At 48.9% G+C, this 17,951-nt stretch overlaps 1 protein-coding gene across 1 annotated transcript in view; it reads left to right on the forward strand.

Moving 5' to 3' along the window:
- Positions 1 to 10,950, forward strand: part of MOB3C (MOB kinase activator 3C) — a 12,944-nt gene extending 1,994 nt beyond the window's left edge. The window contains exons 2-3 of the mRNA XM_010181875.1: positions 7,071 to 7,273; positions 10,921 to 10,950. Coding sequence (XP_010180177.1) covers positions 7,071 to 7,273; positions 10,921 to 10,950 — 233 coding nt within the window. The remainder of the gene's footprint in view (positions 1 to 7,070; positions 7,274 to 10,920) is intronic.
- Positions 10,951 to 17,951: the final 7,001 nt, after the last annotated feature.

The following is a 17,951-nucleotide window of genomic DNA, read 5'->3' on the forward strand; positions in this document are numbered from 1 at the left end:
AGTGTCCTGGTCTGATTTAATGCCTTGCAGGTGGGATTTGGGATGTGGCGCTGCCTGAAAGCTGCTCTGGGAGTCAGGGCTACAGGGAGTTTTAACGCTGCAGAAAGCAGGCAGCCATGGAGGAATTTGGAGGCACAAAACCCGAGCACAGTCATGGCCCTGCTGGTTTTCAGCTTGTTTCTGGCACTTCTCCCTCCCAGCATGGGGAGGGATGGCTACTGACTCTGCTTTCCACTTCTTCTTTTGTTTCGGCATGGGTGAGACCTGGGTTGGCTGCAGGCCACTGTGGGGCAAACCCTTTTTTTTTTTTTCCCACTTCTAAAGCTGTTTCTGGGTCCCTCTTTCAAGCCCCTTTCTAGTGGGGGGCACCCTCGTGTCCCTGAGTGACTCCAGTCCCCTTGGCGGCGTGTCTTGGTGCTTCTGGCCTGCCGCACGTAAAAGGGAACTTAGCCCGAGATCGCACTTTAAAACACATGAGAGGCTGTTGTGGGGGGCAGAGGGAGGGAGCCGGTGGCAGCTTGTCATCAGGGCATCCCCAGTTTACTGCCTTTCACTGGCCTGCCTTGCTAACTTGGTAATTGCTTGGCAGCCCTGGCATTTTGGAAGATGGAGGTGTTTGGCTGAAAGGAAATGTCACATCCACCCGTTCCTGATGGGCTGCTGCTCCTCGTCACCACCCCAGCTGGGGAGGGATGCAGAGCTCGGGTTCAGTGGCCAGGGTGAGCAAATGGAGATGCTCATTCCCCCTCCTCCTAAAGAGCCAGCCCCTTGGGAAAAAAACAGGACAAGGAGAACAAGGCCCTGAGAGAGGACACAGGGGAGATGTGAGTTGTTTTAGGGAGGGGGAGAAGTCTGACAAGGTGATGGAGGGAAAAAGAAATCTCATGCTTTGGGGTTGACATGAAGCTTTTCAGTATTAGCAGTGGAGACGGGGTTTAGCATGAAGGTTTGTTCCACTCCTGCTTGCACTGGCCACTGTTTCAGCAAGTGTTTAATGAGCCATGCATCCCTGCTTTCCTTCCTGGCTTCACTTTGCCATGTGCAATAGAACAGTCTCAGCACAAAGATTTCACTGGCTGAGGCCACCTGACCGCAGACAAAACAGACTTCTTTTTATTCCCTTTTTTTAAGAAACAGAAAGTCTTCCCCAGACTTGCTAACGTAGCCCAAGGCTAACCTCAGCATCGCCCTCCATCCAAAAGCTACAGGGCCTGAAGTGGTCCATGATTCAGCGGGGCTCACTCACCCCTGGTTGTCCTGACAGTTAAGGGGGAGGTATTTCATGGGTCAGAGTGGGGAAATCCTTCACCCTGGGGTGGGAGGCTCAGCTGGAAATAAGTGGAGGTGGTTTGGCATCTTGAGGGGAAACCTTGGCTGGGGTGAAGAGGCTTTGCTGGGTAATCCTTCCTCCGGAGCAGAAACCTGTTTGTCTGCTGGTCAAGACGAGACAAATCCCTGCCTGGGGTGAGCTGTGCCAACCTGATCCCTATAAATCTGCAGCAGCAGCAGCTTTCCCACATGACCCATATCAGTTTGCATGTGCTAGCACTCTGTTGCCACTCTTCCAACCAATGTAGCTGTCCTGAAAAATACATTTAAACGGAGAATAAGCATTGTTTCCACACAAGGAGAAGAATAAATGATTCTACAGGTGTATTTTTACCAGCTGGTAAAACTATACCAGTGGATTACTTCAGCGAATAGCCACATGAACAAATTACCACCTGGAAAACATCAGCTCCTCGTGGTAATCGTTCTGCCCTGCAGTGCCTGGTTTCAGGCAGGGCACTGGGGAGGAGGGTTGGGTGGATGGGGTTTGCAGGGCCCTTGGCAGTCACTCGGCTGCGTCTGCACCAGTCAGCCCAGCATCAGGCCACCGGTTGCACAGGGCCAGATGTCCTACATCAGCACCTCTGCGGCTGCTGAAACCTCTCCACTGTTAAATCAGGGCTTGGACCAGGCCCAGCGCCGGAAACACCCCGTACTCTCTGCCAAATGCACCTGTGGCTCTAAAGAGCATCAGTCACAGGAGATTTGGGAACGGTTCTTGGAAAGCTTTTCAAAACTCAAGCTCTGCCATTCAAAATTGGTCCCGAAGCAATTCTATGAAACTGAGAAAACTTGGTGTGAAATTATCTGATACTTTCTCCCCATAACAAAGGCAGAAAAATGTTCAGAATGCTGCTAATTATTGCCATTGTCTCGGCTGGCTGTTTTTTACATGACTTGACTTTTTTTTCTGCCTATTTTCTCCTAAAATTAACACCACACCAGCTTGCAGCTGCCATCATGCCATTAGTTTTAAATGGGGCTTTAAAGACTTATTTTTAGGAAAAAGTGAATCACCGAACACCATGGTGGCCAAAATGGAATTGAGAAATAATGACAACAATAATTCATCACGTACTTCATTGAATTACTGCTTTTGCAGAGGAAAAAAAATACAACTGCCAAGAAGCAGTATAGCTTCCCAGTACTGATTCATCGTGAAAAAATGAAATTGGCTGGAGCACGGGGGTCAGGGACAGGAGAGATCCAAGAGCCATATGCAGTCACTTACCGTAAGCGCAGGCACTTTGTTACCTCTCATTTTCATTTCCTTTTACATGTGGTCCCATGTGGTTTCCTTATGTTTTGAAGCAATCAGCACAGAGTGGGGAAAACAGATTTCTTGAAGCATTAAATCACATCTTGGGGTTTTCAAGCAAAACATTCAAGATAAACTGAAGGTGCTAATTCGTTTCAGGGCTGTGAGCCACGCCACTCGCCAGCACCCCGGCTGCGTTTGAGTGAGTGGAATTGTACCTGCTGTACTCACAGCTTTTGTCCTGGCTTGGAGCATGGGCAAGGTCCTCCCTTTTCCACCGCTGTGCTTGGCTGCTCTGCTCCACTTCACCTGGGATGGGGCTGCTTTTCTGCCCTGGGACAGGCAATGCTCCCAGCCACCGGCTGTCTGAGCTGTGTGCAGTGTCTGTGATCATGGGCAGAGGAGAAAAGCTGACCTTGTGTATAAATCTTTGCCCCAGCATCATATTCATTGCATCCTGTGGTCCCCACCGCCCATCAGATTGTGGGTTTGCTGCTGCTTTTGTGAAGGTTGCTCAACAGTGAGCACCAAGGAATTAAATGTAAAGGTAATTTCAATGCCTTTAAATCCACCCAGGTGGGTTTTGTGGTGTTATGCTGTCTCTTGGAGCAGCTGGGACCAGCATCAGTGGGATGCACTGGGATGGTGTTGTTGGGTCCCCATATGCATGTCAGGCTGGGAAGGGTGAAGCAAACGCAAGCAGTGTCATCCTGTCAGGGTGGCTTGCCAAAACCTGAGGCTCTATCCTGACTTTGCCCTGGCCTCCCATACTTCTGCTAACAAGTCATCCCAGCCATGCAGAGCCAGTCCCACAAACCTCATCCCTTCGTCTCGCCAAGCTGCTCCTCCTGCTGGTTGTGCCACCATGTACCACCTCCAAGGTGGAGAAAGCAAGGGCACCACTGCCCCATCCCCAAGTGCCGCTTATCAGTGCATTGGCCACTGATGGGAACTCTGCTGCCGGCTGTAATGCTGAGCTGCCTGGCCCAGCCTGGCAGGGAGGTGGAAGCCTCAGTGGGAGCAACCTGCCACTCTCCATATTTGGGGAATGGGCCCCATCGCTCCCCGCTTGTTGTCATGGTGACCCCTCCTAGCAGCTTGAATGGCTCCAACATGAATGTATGGGGACCTGGCTGCATTATTTAATTATTTAAAGCACCTGCAGGGGCAGGATAGGTGCATGGGTGGTGCTGACATCCCTGTCCCAGGGCTTTCCCCTTGCTGGGATGTGCTGGCTGCAGGGAGGAGGCACCGCCAGCTCTCGCTGTGTCCCCTCGTGTGCTGGAGAGGATGTCACATGCGTTGTCTGCTGGACATCCGCTGCGCCAGCAGCCGTGACCCAGGGCAAGCCGTGTTTATGCCAGATCTGTCTGCTGCTCTCCCCAGGTTGGTCAGAAGCAGCTCTTACTGGAGACTGCTTTTCTTTCAGCTCTGGGCAAGGGGATGGGGAATTTCTCCTTGCCAGTGTGGCCAGTGCCTGCTGGGGCTGCTATGGGTGGCTTTCCAAGTCGCTGGAGGTCAGCGTTGAGGCCCGGCTGCTGCTGGCGGAGGCAGCCTCCTTATCAGACATCCGGCCTGCTTCCTTCCCATGGGGAAGTGCTTTGATCAGCTGGTGCAGGCCCCTGTGCCCGACACAGGGTCCACTTGAGCATCCATAGCCTGAATTGAGGGTCCTGGCACAGATGTGGCTGCAACATTGGAAAAGGAAGCAGGAGATGATGGCCCAGGGTTGTTGCCCTGCGCTGCTGCGGCTGCCCGTTCCTCCCTGGGCACATGTGTGAGTGAGAGGGGTGATGTGGGGAGAAAGCCAGAGCCAGACCCCGGTGATGCCTGGACCTCAAGGACCAGTGTGGGTGGTGGTGTCACGGCATGGTAGGGTAAGGGATGATCTGTAGAAGTCTCTTGGTGAAAGCCAGCCACTCCAGCCTGGCCATGTCTGGAGGAGATGGCCACACACTGACACCTTGTGCTGGACACAAAGAAGAGCAGCCCAGCTTCACCTGAGAGCTGCTGCTGCTGGGTTCATGAGAAAACACAGTGGTGGGGTAGCCCAGAAGGGTGCTTGTAGGTGCTTGATGGTATCTTTTTGGGCACAATTAGGTATAGGATAGCTCAGCAGCTCCCATAGTTGCCAATGGCCGCAAGATTTGGACTAGATGATCTTTAGAGGTCCATTCCAACCCACAATGTTCTATGGTTTATGATAAATCTCTTTTTCCTGATGCAAGAGCTGCTTTTGGAGAACCCAGGATGTAGCTGGAGGTGTCCCCCCTCAAAGTCTCTCAGCTGCCAGCATGTCCACGAAGACTTGCTGGTAGCTGATTTATAGGACAAGACGGTTCCTGGCTAACCTCAGGACAAAAGCGGTGGAAAGCCACTTGTCACCATCTGCAAGCTCTGGAGACAGTCCAGCAGTATCTGGACCGTAGATGCTATCAGCCCAGGGTGTCTGAGATCTTTTGGATCTGCTATTCAGTCTGATCTTATTTCTTTCTCAGCTCAGGACTGGGTTGAAGTTTGCTGCTTGCAATCCCTATCATTCTTTGCAGTTTGGTGATAAACTCCCAGTGGCTGTCAGGTCTGTTCCTTCCTTGCTGCCTGCTTTGACTGGAGGAGGCACCAGGCAAGTGGGACGGGTGACGAAGTGGAGACAACACGTGCTCACCTTGCTGAGTTCCCAGCAGCGACTGCTCGCCCCTGGTCCCAGGGCAACAGGCTGTTCAGAACAGTGTGTATTCCCCAGCCAGGGCTCAGGAATGTGTGCTCATCAGAAATTACTCACCGTGATTAATTTTTCTTTATTTAAAAATATGCTTCTTGACTGGCCCTTCAAAGCTGGTCTGCAGGGGCATCTCTGAGTCCCCAGCTGGGTCATTACGGCTTTTATTGGCTCAGCAAATTCTCACTTGGTGCAGAAAGCTCAAACGAAGCTGTTGGTAAAGCACTGTCTCCCTCCTGACTGCAGGGAAACCCAGAGATCTCTCTCTGATCCCTGCCCGTACCAGACTGGCAGCAAGGGGAGCTCTGCAGCCAAGGGTGCAGGGCAGAAGCCTGTACCATCTCCACCACCATCTGTACGCTGCTGGCATGGGGAGAGCCTGGTTGTACTTTGCCAGATGCAGACACCTTTCCCAGAAAGTCCTAATGGGATCTGCTGGAGCTGTGAAAACACCGGCTCCACGCGTGGTGATGAAGGAGCAGCTCCTTTGCATTTGCCACCCATGGAGGAGAGGGGCATGGCTCTGCTGCTGGGAAACAAAACTGCCAGGAGCCTTTGGGAAAAAGTAGTTCAATTGCCTAGTGAAGCTGATGAGAAAGATTCAAAGATAAAACTACCATTTTTATTATATTTTTTTTAGCTAAGAGATTTGCTGATGCTTTCCACAGCACAAAATGTGTGAGCTGGCCATGGTTGAGAGGAGATTATCTGGAAAGATTTTTAAGAGGTTATGTGCTGCATTAATAAGAAGCTGAGGGAGGAGGCTTGTACAGCTGTGGGAAGGGAGGTTTTTATTTTGTTCTTTGCAAATTTGCATTGAATAGCTCGGGGGAGAGGAAGAAGCTTCAGGAAAACAAATTCCAGTTGTTTAATTTTTCTCCTCCCATAAAATACATTCGGGGTTTCAAAGCCATGCTTCCTTTAGAGATTTAGCCCAAGCTTGCTGATGCTGACTCTATCACACCTCTGAGATTTCTCTCTGTGATATCAGTGCATTTAGACAAGGATGGAAATATTGAGTATGAAATTGTCTCCTTATGTGGGACAAGGCTAAGAGAATAGAGCAATGTGTGGTGGGTCCCGTTCTTCCACAACCTGGGAGGACATCTCAGGGAGCATCATACGGGTGCAATGAAATTACAACCTAAGCATCATCAAGACAGGCAGTTTTCTTCCTGTTTTAATGAGACATTTGTTTGAAACAAGGATCAGGAAAAAAGGCAGAAACCCCACCTGTTTTTGTTGATGCATCAGAAGGGATGTTTGAGGGTGTGTGGAGGAAGAAAAACAGTACGAACCATGCTTTTGATTCAGAGGACCAGGGAAGGTGTCTTTTCTGGTTGGGAGGAGGTCTAGTTTTGTTCATGGACCTGGGTAAATACAATTTGACTTACGCTGTGCCTGCACAGGCTTGTCAGGGAAAGGCAGCGAGAAAGGGCAGAAGGATCCTCTGCCAAATTGTGCTGGGTAGAGCCAGATGTGGAGAGAGGTGGCCTCCTCCACTCAATGAGAAATTTTCTCTCCCAGGGCAGCTCCCCAAATCCTCAGGCCATGCCTGTGTGAAATTGCCAGTTGGGCAGTGAAGAGCGATGTGGGGAGAGCTAGATGGCACATTGCTCTGGTGTAGCTGTCACTCTTGACATTAGCCAAGGGCGCCCTTCCTCATCATCCAGGACTGCCTGTTAGCCATGACAGCAACACTGAAATGCTAGCTGGTTCTTTTGGAAATGGTCAAATGGCTTCCAACTTGCTTCTGCTTTGCAGGTGTTCCCTTCCCCAAGCAGTTCCAGCAAGTTTGCACTAAGATCCTCACCCGCCTCTTCCGTGTCTTTGTCCATGTCTACATCCACCACTTTGACAGCATCATCAACATGGGTGCTGAGGCGCACGTCAACACCTGCTACAAGCACTTTTACTACTTCATCAGGGAGTTCAGCCTCGTTGACCACCGGGAGCTGGAGCCTTTGGTAAGGATGACCCAGGGAAGGGGAGGTGAAGGGGTTGAGAGCATGGGTTGAACACAGCACTGGTAGGTTGGAGTGGGGGCTGAAAAACCAGTTGTGTCCACATGGCTTTCCTGGGGTCAGGTTTGAGCCCAAGTCTCCTCTCCACAGTCCTGAGTTTTCATATGAGTGCACTACAGCCCCTGCTTGAGCTCCGAAGTGTGGATTACAGTAATGCTGCAGAAAGGCAAGCCCCAGTAGGACACGCAGCTCCAGACAACAGCTATAGAGCTGAGCTGCAGAGGTCTCACTGGAGCTCCCAGTTTCTCTGCAGCCTCCCTTGGGAAGCAATTAGCCAGGCAGAGAGTGAGAGTCCTTGAAAGCAGCAGAGGCCAGACGGCCCAGGCACATCAACTAGAAAATGCACATAGTTGTGTTTGAGAAGCAAGTGTGGTCTGACCTAGGGAGGATGTGTTGCAATGGGAAGAAGAATTAATAGGCAACCCAGTCGTCAGGACACTGTGATAAGGGCTGGGTTGCAGAAAAGACTGTATCCAGCAGCAGAGAGCCAGGGAAGACGAAGAGGATCCAACCCCAGCGAGAGGAAGAGCTGATAAAAGGCCCAGCATGGGCTGCCTGTTTAGGAATATCTGGGGGTGGGGGGTGATGCCCCTGCCCCTAAGTGCTGAGCGCTTTACTTCTCTGCTTTCATTTGTCTCAGTCAGTTTGCTGCCTGTCTGCTCTGATGGTGGTTTGGGATGTGGAGAGAGGATGATCTAACCAGGGGAGACTTGAATGACAACAGCATCTACATTAATTATTTTGTAGAGCTTGATTGTGGCCTATGCCATCACAATGGCCCTCAGCTCCAGAAAATGGCAGCTCAGTGTCACCCTGTCCTCTGTTAGTCTTCCTCACCACCTCTCCTCATGAAAAACTTATTTAGCATTGATCTACAGCCCATAATGGTGTCTTCTCCTTTGACTGATGCTTGCTAATGTAAATAATTAGCACATAATAGCCAAACCAGAGGCTGACATTGCTAAATAGGCTTTTAATGCCAGTGAGTCACATGCAACGTGAGATGATTTACGGGTCTTGATGAATCTCAGATGAACAGTTTTTCCTATGTGATGCAATCAGAGTTAAATTACAAGGAAATGAGATGCATTTACATAGACCCTGGTCTATCTGTGTCTCATTTCCTGGTGTGTCCATTGCCTGGCATCCAAGCCCCAGGCAGACCCAACCACACGGGAGACCTCCTTCCCTCAGGCAATACTTGCTGGAGGTGTGTAGGAGAGTGTCCTGCAGCCAGAGGACAGCTGTGTCCAGGCTGCAATACTGAGCTGAGGAAGGAGGGACGAGTTGCTGCAGCTTATCGACAACTTTTGGAAACTGAAAGTGGTCCTTCTGGCCATGCTGTTACCCCAAGAGGCTGCAGCTTGACACTGTCATCAGTCCCAAAGTCTGCATGCATTAGAATGGATCCAGTAGCTTCCAACAGCATTTCTCTCTGCAGCAGGCAGGGAAAGCAATAATGGGAAGTTTCCTCATGTGTTTCTTCAAGTGTTTTTAAGTCTTGAAGGATTCATTAGCCCGTTTGACACTTAAGCAAGGACAACCAGTGCATTGCAGCTGCCTTCACTTCAGGCTAAGACTGCAGGGTTTAGTTTTTCGAAGTCCTCAAGGTTGGTGGAAAGGTGATAATCCCTCAGTAGGGATGAGATGAACTGCCCTTGAGAGGTTCAGTCTCCCTTGACTGCCTTTTGAGCCCTGACAACTTTCCTAACCCTGCATTTAGAGGGCCAGAGTCAGTCCACATGAATCCCATGACGGAGGAGACTCCTGCCTGCAGAGGTGCCTGTCCCCTGCACGCCGAGGAAGGCCCCCGAGGATGTGGAGGGAGCACATCTGCAGCAGGACAGCAGGTGCTCTATTATGGTTGGAGCTTTTCAGATAGGGCTTTCTACTGAAGAGCCCCAGTTTTCAGATTTAGGAGTAAGAAGGAAAAAACAAACACCCCAACATCTCCCCAGCCAGAAAATGTCCTGTTTGGCCTAAACAGCTTAGAAAAATTACAAGGATTGTAGGATGAAGAAGTTTGTGGTTTCTCAGTCTGCCTCTGGCTCAATCTCCCATTGCTGCCTCAGTTTCCCTTTTGTCAGACTTCTCTGGGAAGTGATTTCTTAGCAGCAGATGAGACGGATCCTTTGTAGAGGCAGAACCAGCAACAGGCAGTGATTCACTCTCTTAACAAATCGAGAAATCTGGGGGCAGGAGAAGCTGTGCACTTGCTTCCTTGACGAGGGCAGGTCACAGAGCCGGGCAGATCTCCAGCTGGTTACGCACCAAGACAGGGCTGTGGGCATTTCCAGAGCGTGACGAATGCCTTGGACACTGGAGACAGCCTGAGGAGCTCGCAGGCGTCTTGGCAGCCCACTGGCCACCCCAACCCATCAAAGCTGCTGCTGTGCATGGTGCTGTGGTAGGGGGGTGGTTTGGATGCTGTTGCAAGAGGATGTTCACAGTGTTCTCACCCCCGATTCTTTCTCCTTCCGAGATGTTTGCGAACACCTCCCGTTTGCAGCATGATTTTGTGGCAGAGCATCAGCTTTTCCTTCGGTGGCTGGGTTCTGTGCTTGAGTGGTTTTGCATGTTACTTCTGCAGAGAAGCCCTCTCTTTGCCTCTCTCCCCCAATGAATTTTAAAAACAAAGCTTTCAGCCCTGAAGAGCTGACATTGCAGCTTCTGTCCCCTTGGTTATATCACTAAAGGGCCTTTTATAGGGTTACTTAGGGTCACCTTCCTTTCCCAGTCCTCGTTTTTTCAGTTGCATCCTTCTCCGCAGACCAGTCCCACTTCAGATCTATTTTGGGAGTACATTTTAACGTGCAACCATTCTCGGGTGCGTGAGGGGGGTCTGTGTGCACGTGCAGACTCACAAGCCATGAACCTGATGAGCCAGAGAGAATCAAGACTCTTTCCTCGCTGCAGCAGTGTGCATGATTTGCTAGCTATTGGTTGAGCTCCTTAAGGCAAGGACAAATACCATCTTCCACCAGTTGACAGCTGGGCCCCTTCCTCAAGCAGCTGGCACGATGCCATCCTGGTTAAAGCAAACAGTCTGTTAGCCTAAACAGAGCTCGCTCTCACAGAGGTTTCCTCTGTCCCGCTGTTATTAGCACTCACCAGCATTGCAGTGTGACCATGGGATCCCTTGCCAAAACCACAGGTCCTTTGGGTGAGCTGTTGTCACCTCTTGGAGCGAAAGCTGGGAGAAGCTCTGTGTCCCATCTCCTAGGAGGCTGTAAAGGGAGGCTCTGAGTGTGGTACCACCTTGTCTGGCGGCTCTGTGGCTGAGTCAGGAGCAGGACCTGCATCTTTCAGCATCTGAGCCAGTGCTCTCTCCTTGGACTCCTCTCAAAGCTCGGGAACGGCCAAAATAACCTTGTGCCATGGAGACCGCAGAGGATGCCAGGAAGTTGCTGCTGAGGCAGCGCGGTTCCCAGGAAGGATGGCATGGGAAATAGAGAAACGGTCCCTGCGACTCCCACGGTCACTTCCTTGGGTTGGTTTTGGACACCTACCAAACTGCCTGACCTGTCACTCTACTAAAACCTGTCTTTTGCACTGACTGTCGCTTTCTTTTCTCTCCTCCTTCAATGCAGAAAGAAATGACTGAACGAATTTGCCACTGAAGCATTTTGGCAGGCGAACTCAGCTGCCTCATTTGAAGTCTGATGGGACAAGACACCCTGTGGTGGGAGACGCCTTCCCAAGGACTCGCTCTGGGCATTTCAACTCAATGAACTATGAACACTGCAGAAGAGCCTCTTCTCTTTGGCCAGGGCCAAACCCTAAACTTGCCAAGCAGCTCTGGACAGATTGTTGGGTTTTTTTTATAGATCCGTCTCTGTTGTATGGCTCCTGTCTCAGAAAGCCATGCACTGGAGAACGAGGCAAGTTTGGTCAACTTTTGCACACTCTGGTTTCTACGACTCAATCCCATGTCTGACAACATCCCTTCAGCTACCTTTCCTCTAATACTGCCCTCAGCTACACTGATCTCCAGACATTGTATTAGCGACTGCTGCCATGTAATGCTTGTTACCCTTCCTGTGCGCAGTGGGTTTGTGGTAACATCCGAGATCAGCTCTGCAAAGCTGGTGACATTCATCCCAGCTGCCTTCATGTGGTTAGTTGCTGATGTACCGTGTTTAACCACGAGCTATGAATGTCATTCAATCTGCCCCCATTCAAGCTTTTACCAAAGGGACCATTTTTCCCCCACAAGGGATTTTTCACACTTGGGAGAGGGGACTTCATGATGTTCCAAGATGCCTCCAACACTGCCTGGACTAATGGCAAGGTGGGTCTGTGACAGAGAAGGTGAACTAGGCCACTTATCAGTGCGATCAGCACAGTCTACCTGAGAAAGACTCAGAAAGTGGTGGAAAGAAACTGTTGCCAGAAAACAACATTTTCAACATGTCAGCATTTCCTGACATGTTGTCCTGGCTCAAGTTCATCAGATGCCAGCTGTAGGAATTGCTGTTTTTCCATTAGTCAACCCTACAGCATAGTAAATCAGGTGGAGAAGGACTCTGAGTGACACCTAATCTACCCTGTTCTTCTAAAAAGTCAAGATCACTTCTTCTTAAACATTTTTGACCTTTTGAAAGTGTACTACTGCTACCTCGTCTGTGCCGTTATTCCCCTGAAAGGTATCACGTCTCAAAATTCTTCCCCTTCTGCTTGCCATGCCTGATAACTAGTGCTGCGTTCCCTGCGCCGTTTTTCTTTTGACAAGAGCTGAAGTATTATTTTTTTTTTACTGTTTTGTGGGAGTTAAAATCAAATTGTCTGAGCCACAGCATTGTTATGTTTGTGTTTCCTGCCCTTTTTCTGGGAAAGTTTTATATAGCAGACACAGCTGATATTTATAACGCGGGGTTTGCCCATTTTGGGGGGAGGGAGGGGATGTGCCTAGAAAATGTAAATACTTATGCCACCATTAAAGTGCACAAGTGACTTTTTAGTGCTCAAAGCACTTATTTTGTTGTGAAAATCTATTTTTTTAAACTTGTGTACCAGATGTATATTTTTACATGGAAATAAAACAGAGCAAAATGGACACAAAAACACCCACTGCGTCATTCCAGTATTTTCTGTATAAAACAATCAGTCCATTTTTGTTCTGTTACTAATTAAAGAAACATTAATAAGCCTGGTGTACTTCATTCTTCCCTGATTAATTTGTAATAAGACAGGCATCGTGAAAAAGCACCCAGGATAACTTGAAGAGTGGATTTCCCCTGAGAGCTGCAGCACTGATGGATCTCAATGCCATGTGGAGATCTCAGCTTGCATCTCAGCAAGCAGCTTGACGTAGGCTGATGTTGCTGGTCTGCATCTTCTCCTTGCAGACTTTTCACCAACATCTCACTGAAGGTATTTTTCCAGCGATACATGGTGGTGAGTTTTACTCAGTACGTTTTGCAGGGGTGTGTAGTTCCTGGGTCCTGAGATCTATGATCCAGCCCCTTCATATAAATCAGAACTTCAGGCACAAGCTGCTGTGTGGTGCAGAGGCAGGAGTTGACAACGGCTCCATTGGGAACCTTCTGCTTTCCCAAGGAGTGAGGCCTGGTTGGACTCAATGCACAGGACCCACGGGGAGCTGGTAAGGCTGGGACTTGTGGAGAAGCTGTCGCAACAGTGAGGTCTAAGGGATGAACTGACAGCAGCCTACAGCTCCTTCAAGGTGAGGTGCAAAGATGATGGAGCCAACCTCTTCTCAACAGCGGAAGATGATGATGAGACAGTGACCAACAGTCTCAGTTAGTGGCTTGGGAGGTTCAAATTAGACAACAGAAAAAATAAATCCAAGAGGGTGGCAAGTCCAGTGAACAGATCCCCACAGAGGAAGCGTTAAGCATCCTCAGTTTAGCAAGATTTGGTGTAAATACCGCCCGTGCACAGAAGGCTGCTTGTAGTTTTGCCCTCCACATTGCCCTGTGGCAGTGAGTTCCACCAGGCAATTATGCACTATGCACTACAAAAGGGGAGCGTACTTCGTTTATTTTTCAAACCCATGTCCTCCTGCTTTGGGAGTGTTTCCTGTTTACCTCTTCCACACCGTGGAGCTCCTATAGAGTCCTGTGGGACAGAAAACACTGTTTCTGAAAGATCAACCCACAGCCTCATCTCAAGCAGCAATTTAAATAGGAATTCCTTTTTTAATTTTTTTCCCTTTTTCCCCTTTCAAGTCTGGTTTACCCAAGGAAACAAAGCTCGTGATTGTGCTGTGACAATTCCATCTTTAGTAACTCTGGAAGCAGTACAAGAAGGGGGGACAGGGAGATCATTCACTGCCAGAAAGGTCTTTCTGTCTCTCTCCAAGACACTGAGCTATTCCCCTGGTCCTAATCCATCTGAGTGCCTTCCAGCCTGGAGAGTTTAATGCCAGAGCAAAGCAGAGATGTTTATGAAGCAGAAAGTGCTGAGATAAGTATCTAAGTCAAACTTCTCCCTTCAGGAGGCTGAAGGGTGCCTCTGAGGCTCCAACATCCCCAGAGCTTCAACAAACATCCCTGTGCAATTTGAAAGCCGGCAGGAACCCTGGGATGCGTTAAATACGCACGTAGCTCTTGTTAGCCCCAGCTCCCCAAATGACTCATCTGCTCGGCTGGCTGCCATGTGCCTGGAACTCATTTGTCTCTCTGCAAAATCCCTGGGTTCTCCTGATGAAGGGGAGATGTGCTACTGCACAAGGTTTTATGTTCCTTCTCTGCAGCCACCAAGTCCTTTGGGATCAAACAAAAGGCTATGACGCTGGTCACCAGGTCAGATGCTGTGCTATGCAATGTCTGCAGACATTGGAGAATTTAGGAGTAGCCTTGGATGGGGGGAAAAAAGGGTTCTGTGGAGCATAATGGCTCCTGTCCCAGTGCCACAGGGATGGGACATGGCGAGGGTTTAGGCTCAACCAAGCCGAAGCCTTCGGCTGAACTTAAGCAGAGGTCAAGGCTGACCAAGCCTGGCAGCAGCCCAGTGGGGTTGGGCCATGGGGTGGTAGTGGCTCCTGGGTTTAAGCCTTCCCATGCTAAGGCTGGACAGTCCTGGGTGAATGGTCACAATAACTATGACATGATTGAGTCTGAGATATTCCTCGTCTCTTGGTGAAAGCTTGTAAAATGTAAGAGAAGACTTGGGAAGAGAGAAAAAGGAGTCAAGGAGAAGCTGGTGTTTCCAAAGGTCAAAAATCTGTCCATGCTGGGAGATGACCATGAATCCACTTAGGACTAGAAAGGGATGAGATGGGTTAATAACATTAAATCCATTCCTTGATTGCTTTTTTTGGAGGTGGGCTGAGATGCTGATTCTAGTCTAACAAAGATTTTCACAACTAGAGGTAAGAGTGTTTCCTCTGAATGAGTGCAGGTTTCAGTTTCTGGAGGCTGATGGCTTTGCTAGTGCAGCCCAGTTGTTCAGATTCCCTTGTGCAGGTCAGGGAAGGACAAATTACTCATAAGTGTCAAGAAAACCTTGAAGCACAAGCACAACATTCAACTCCCTGCTGAAAAGAGACCCTGAGTCAGAGCTGAAATGCCAGCGGTGCGTGGGGAACTACTGCATGTCTGCACAGATATTGAATGTAGCAACAGCAAATGAAGTCTCTTACATGAGAGAGTCTCTTTCTGTAGAGGTGGCTGTGGGGGAAACAAAAGCATGGTCTGCCTGCAAATTTCTTGAAAGTCTCAGATTGCATTGGCATGCAATCCATTCAGCTGCAATGAGGCACTTTGATGCTTCGAAATACCGGGTGATGGCATCTGCTACTGACATCCATACAGCAGGACTCACTGCCTGTGTAGCCACTCAGTGCTGGCCACACTTCTACTGCCCCAGGGTCTCTGATCTCTTCCAATGTCTGAGCTCACCCAACCTTTCCCCCCGTGGAGCCAGCCACAGGTTCCTCAGCAGCAACAAGGATAACTGGGATTGCAGCGTTCAGATGATACCCTTTGGATCCTAAATGAGTCCAGTAGCTAAACAACTGCTGCTTCTTAAAAGTATCTGGCACTTTTTCTTCCAAATCATATGTTGTGATGGAAAACTTGAAGGAAGTTTGGGACTTTGCAGGAACCCTCTATTGTAGGGCTTCCCTTGCAGAGCAGTTGGGTCCAGGTGCTGGCTGCTGGGGTATAGGGTTGCTCCATACTCATCAATTGGTGGTATGCATTTAACATCCTCCTGCTGGGAACAATAATCACAAGGGGGAGGAAAAGGATCCATATTTTCAGGATTCTTCAACTTAAATGACTCTTCAGCCTGTGTTAGGAGAAGCTTCACCGCCTTTTGGGTAATCCTCCAGCATCAATTTTATTATTAACTTTAATGAAGCAGTATCACCTGGGAGCTGCCATACTGGAACAGACCCCTCCTTTGTCATTTAATGTTTTATATCCTCTGGGCCAGCTACCAATTGCTGTGGGCTATGCCCTAATGACAGAGTGAGGTAAGCATTTTGCCACCCATTTATGTGGCTGTCAGGTGAGCATATGTAAGAGCTGGCAGCCTCGGGGCAACTTGCTGTAGGCATCCTGGGCTGGAGGCCAGGACCAGCACTGCACTCATGGTCTCCCTCCCTTGGGTCTGACTCATCCTTCAGTCTTCCAGTAGTGCCTGGATTCTCCATGCTTGTGTGTGCTGGAGGCAGCAAGAGCTGCGATGTACACAGGGTCTTGGTCCCAGCCCAAACTAGCAGGGTGGATGTGCTGGTTTTGGTAGCTAGATAGAGGTGGAGATAATGTTATAGAAAGCCTCAAATTCTAGTGCTGTAGCAAATGTTCTGCTGTTCTGGTGACTGTGCTCATTTCCGAGGACCTGTTTTGTTTCTGTCCTTGGTTTGCTTCTGTAACCCATAACTGGCCTTGTTAGGAACGCAGCTAACATCTCCTCTGTGCTGAACGCTGCAGCCCTGGCATCTTGACTAAGTCCTTCTTGCTTGACTTTGCAATCTGCTCAATATTAGTGCTCTCTGATGCAAAAAATAAATACCTAAGTAGAACAGGAATGCAGTGAAATGAAACGGTGATGCTGCATTTGAAAATGCCAGCACTCAGAGGAAAAATAATCTCCACACTTCTGTTCTTAGCAGTTACAACAATTTCCTCCCCAAGACACATTTTTGTGCCTTTTCATACCACTTCCAAATTCACTGAAACTCACAGACATTTTTATATTACACTATGTTGTAACTAGCCCATAGCAACGTGATTAAAAAAGCCCTTTTTGCACAAGCGCGTAACTGAAGACTCTGAGAGCTTCCCTCTTTACTGCAGATCACTCATACAGCAGCATCTCTCATGTCTGAGGAACCCAGTTGCATCAGCTCTCACTTGTCAAATGGACTTTCTGAGACCTTTGCTCATCCCTGACCCCAAGACTTTTGTTTTATCCATGTACAAATATTGTCTGTACCTTTAGACAGCACAGACAGATGTAGCATGGACAGCATCATAGGATGAAACTGTAGTGACCAGAACTTTGGCCAAAGCAGTACTCACTCATCTGGTAATATCCAGAGGAACTCAAAGGCATGAGACAGCTTAGCCCTGTTCATTTAAATTCAGCGATATAATCAAAACACCACATGTAACATCACCAGATCTCACCCCTCTCACCCATGTTGACAATGATGGCATCGGCAGCACCTAAATAACCAAGTTGTAACACTTAAGTCAGACTACTTGGACGCAGCCCCATGTGCCTCCAGTGGCTGTCCAAGGGCCTTGCATTTGGGGTAGCAACAGCTGGTTTGGTTTGCTGGTCTCCAGCAGACCACACGTACCTTATTACCTGGGCCTTCCACTACACAGAGTTAGTTCAGGATCTCTGGGCACTGGGCAGTGGGGTGGCACAGTGTGAAGGTCTGAGTAGTCCTCCCAGGTCTGGCTATAGGAAAAGCAGGTTTCAGCCTGGTATTCACATCCATATGGGCACTTTCAATGTCCATTTTGAGAACTTTTCCTTGCCCTCTGCTGTGAACAGCTTTGCCAGATGAGACACTGAAATATGGTCTCTAGGGGCAGAGATATCTCATGCTACCTAAAACACCAAGCATGACTCATAGAGTTTCCTAAAAGAAAGAACACTTTCTCTTGCCTTTTTTTTACCCTTTCTTTGGGGAGGAGGGGTGGAGAAGGGACATTCACAACGAAAGAATGACACAGAAGCTTGATCCTGGCAAATGTGACTGCATAAGCCTGTCTCTGGGTTTAATCGCCTTAATAAAAAATAACTTTCAGAGAAACTGAGTCTGTACAGATTCCTTGAAGAGCAGAGGGAACGGTACATGCTGTGTGTTCTGCAGATCAGACCAGACTAGATAGCAGGTGCTTAAATATAGATTTAGGTGCTTGCCTGTGGGCCGCTAAGAGAGGAGTAATTCTATCCGAGGCTTGAAATCATTTTAGTAGTAAAACATAGGCCAAAGTATTGTGATCCAACTGTAACACCGGTAAATCAAAACTAGCATTGGTAATCATTTTTTATTTGCCTAACAGCCAGCATAGTGGGCTTCTTATCTTCTCTGTTGTGTGCTTCATGGGTAAAAAACAGACATGTACCTGAAAAGCTATTAAAAATAAAAGGAAAAATCATGTGGCTGAACTACTTATTTTACTGTGGTTAA

This window comes from Mesitornis unicolor, unplaced genomic scaffold (genome assembly GCF_000695765.1).
Source record: "Mesitornis unicolor isolate BGI_N332 unplaced genomic scaffold, ASM69576v1 scaffold13653, whole genome shotgun sequence".
NCBI lineage: Eukaryota > Metazoa > Chordata > Aves > Mesitornithiformes > Mesitornithidae > Mesitornis > Mesitornis unicolor.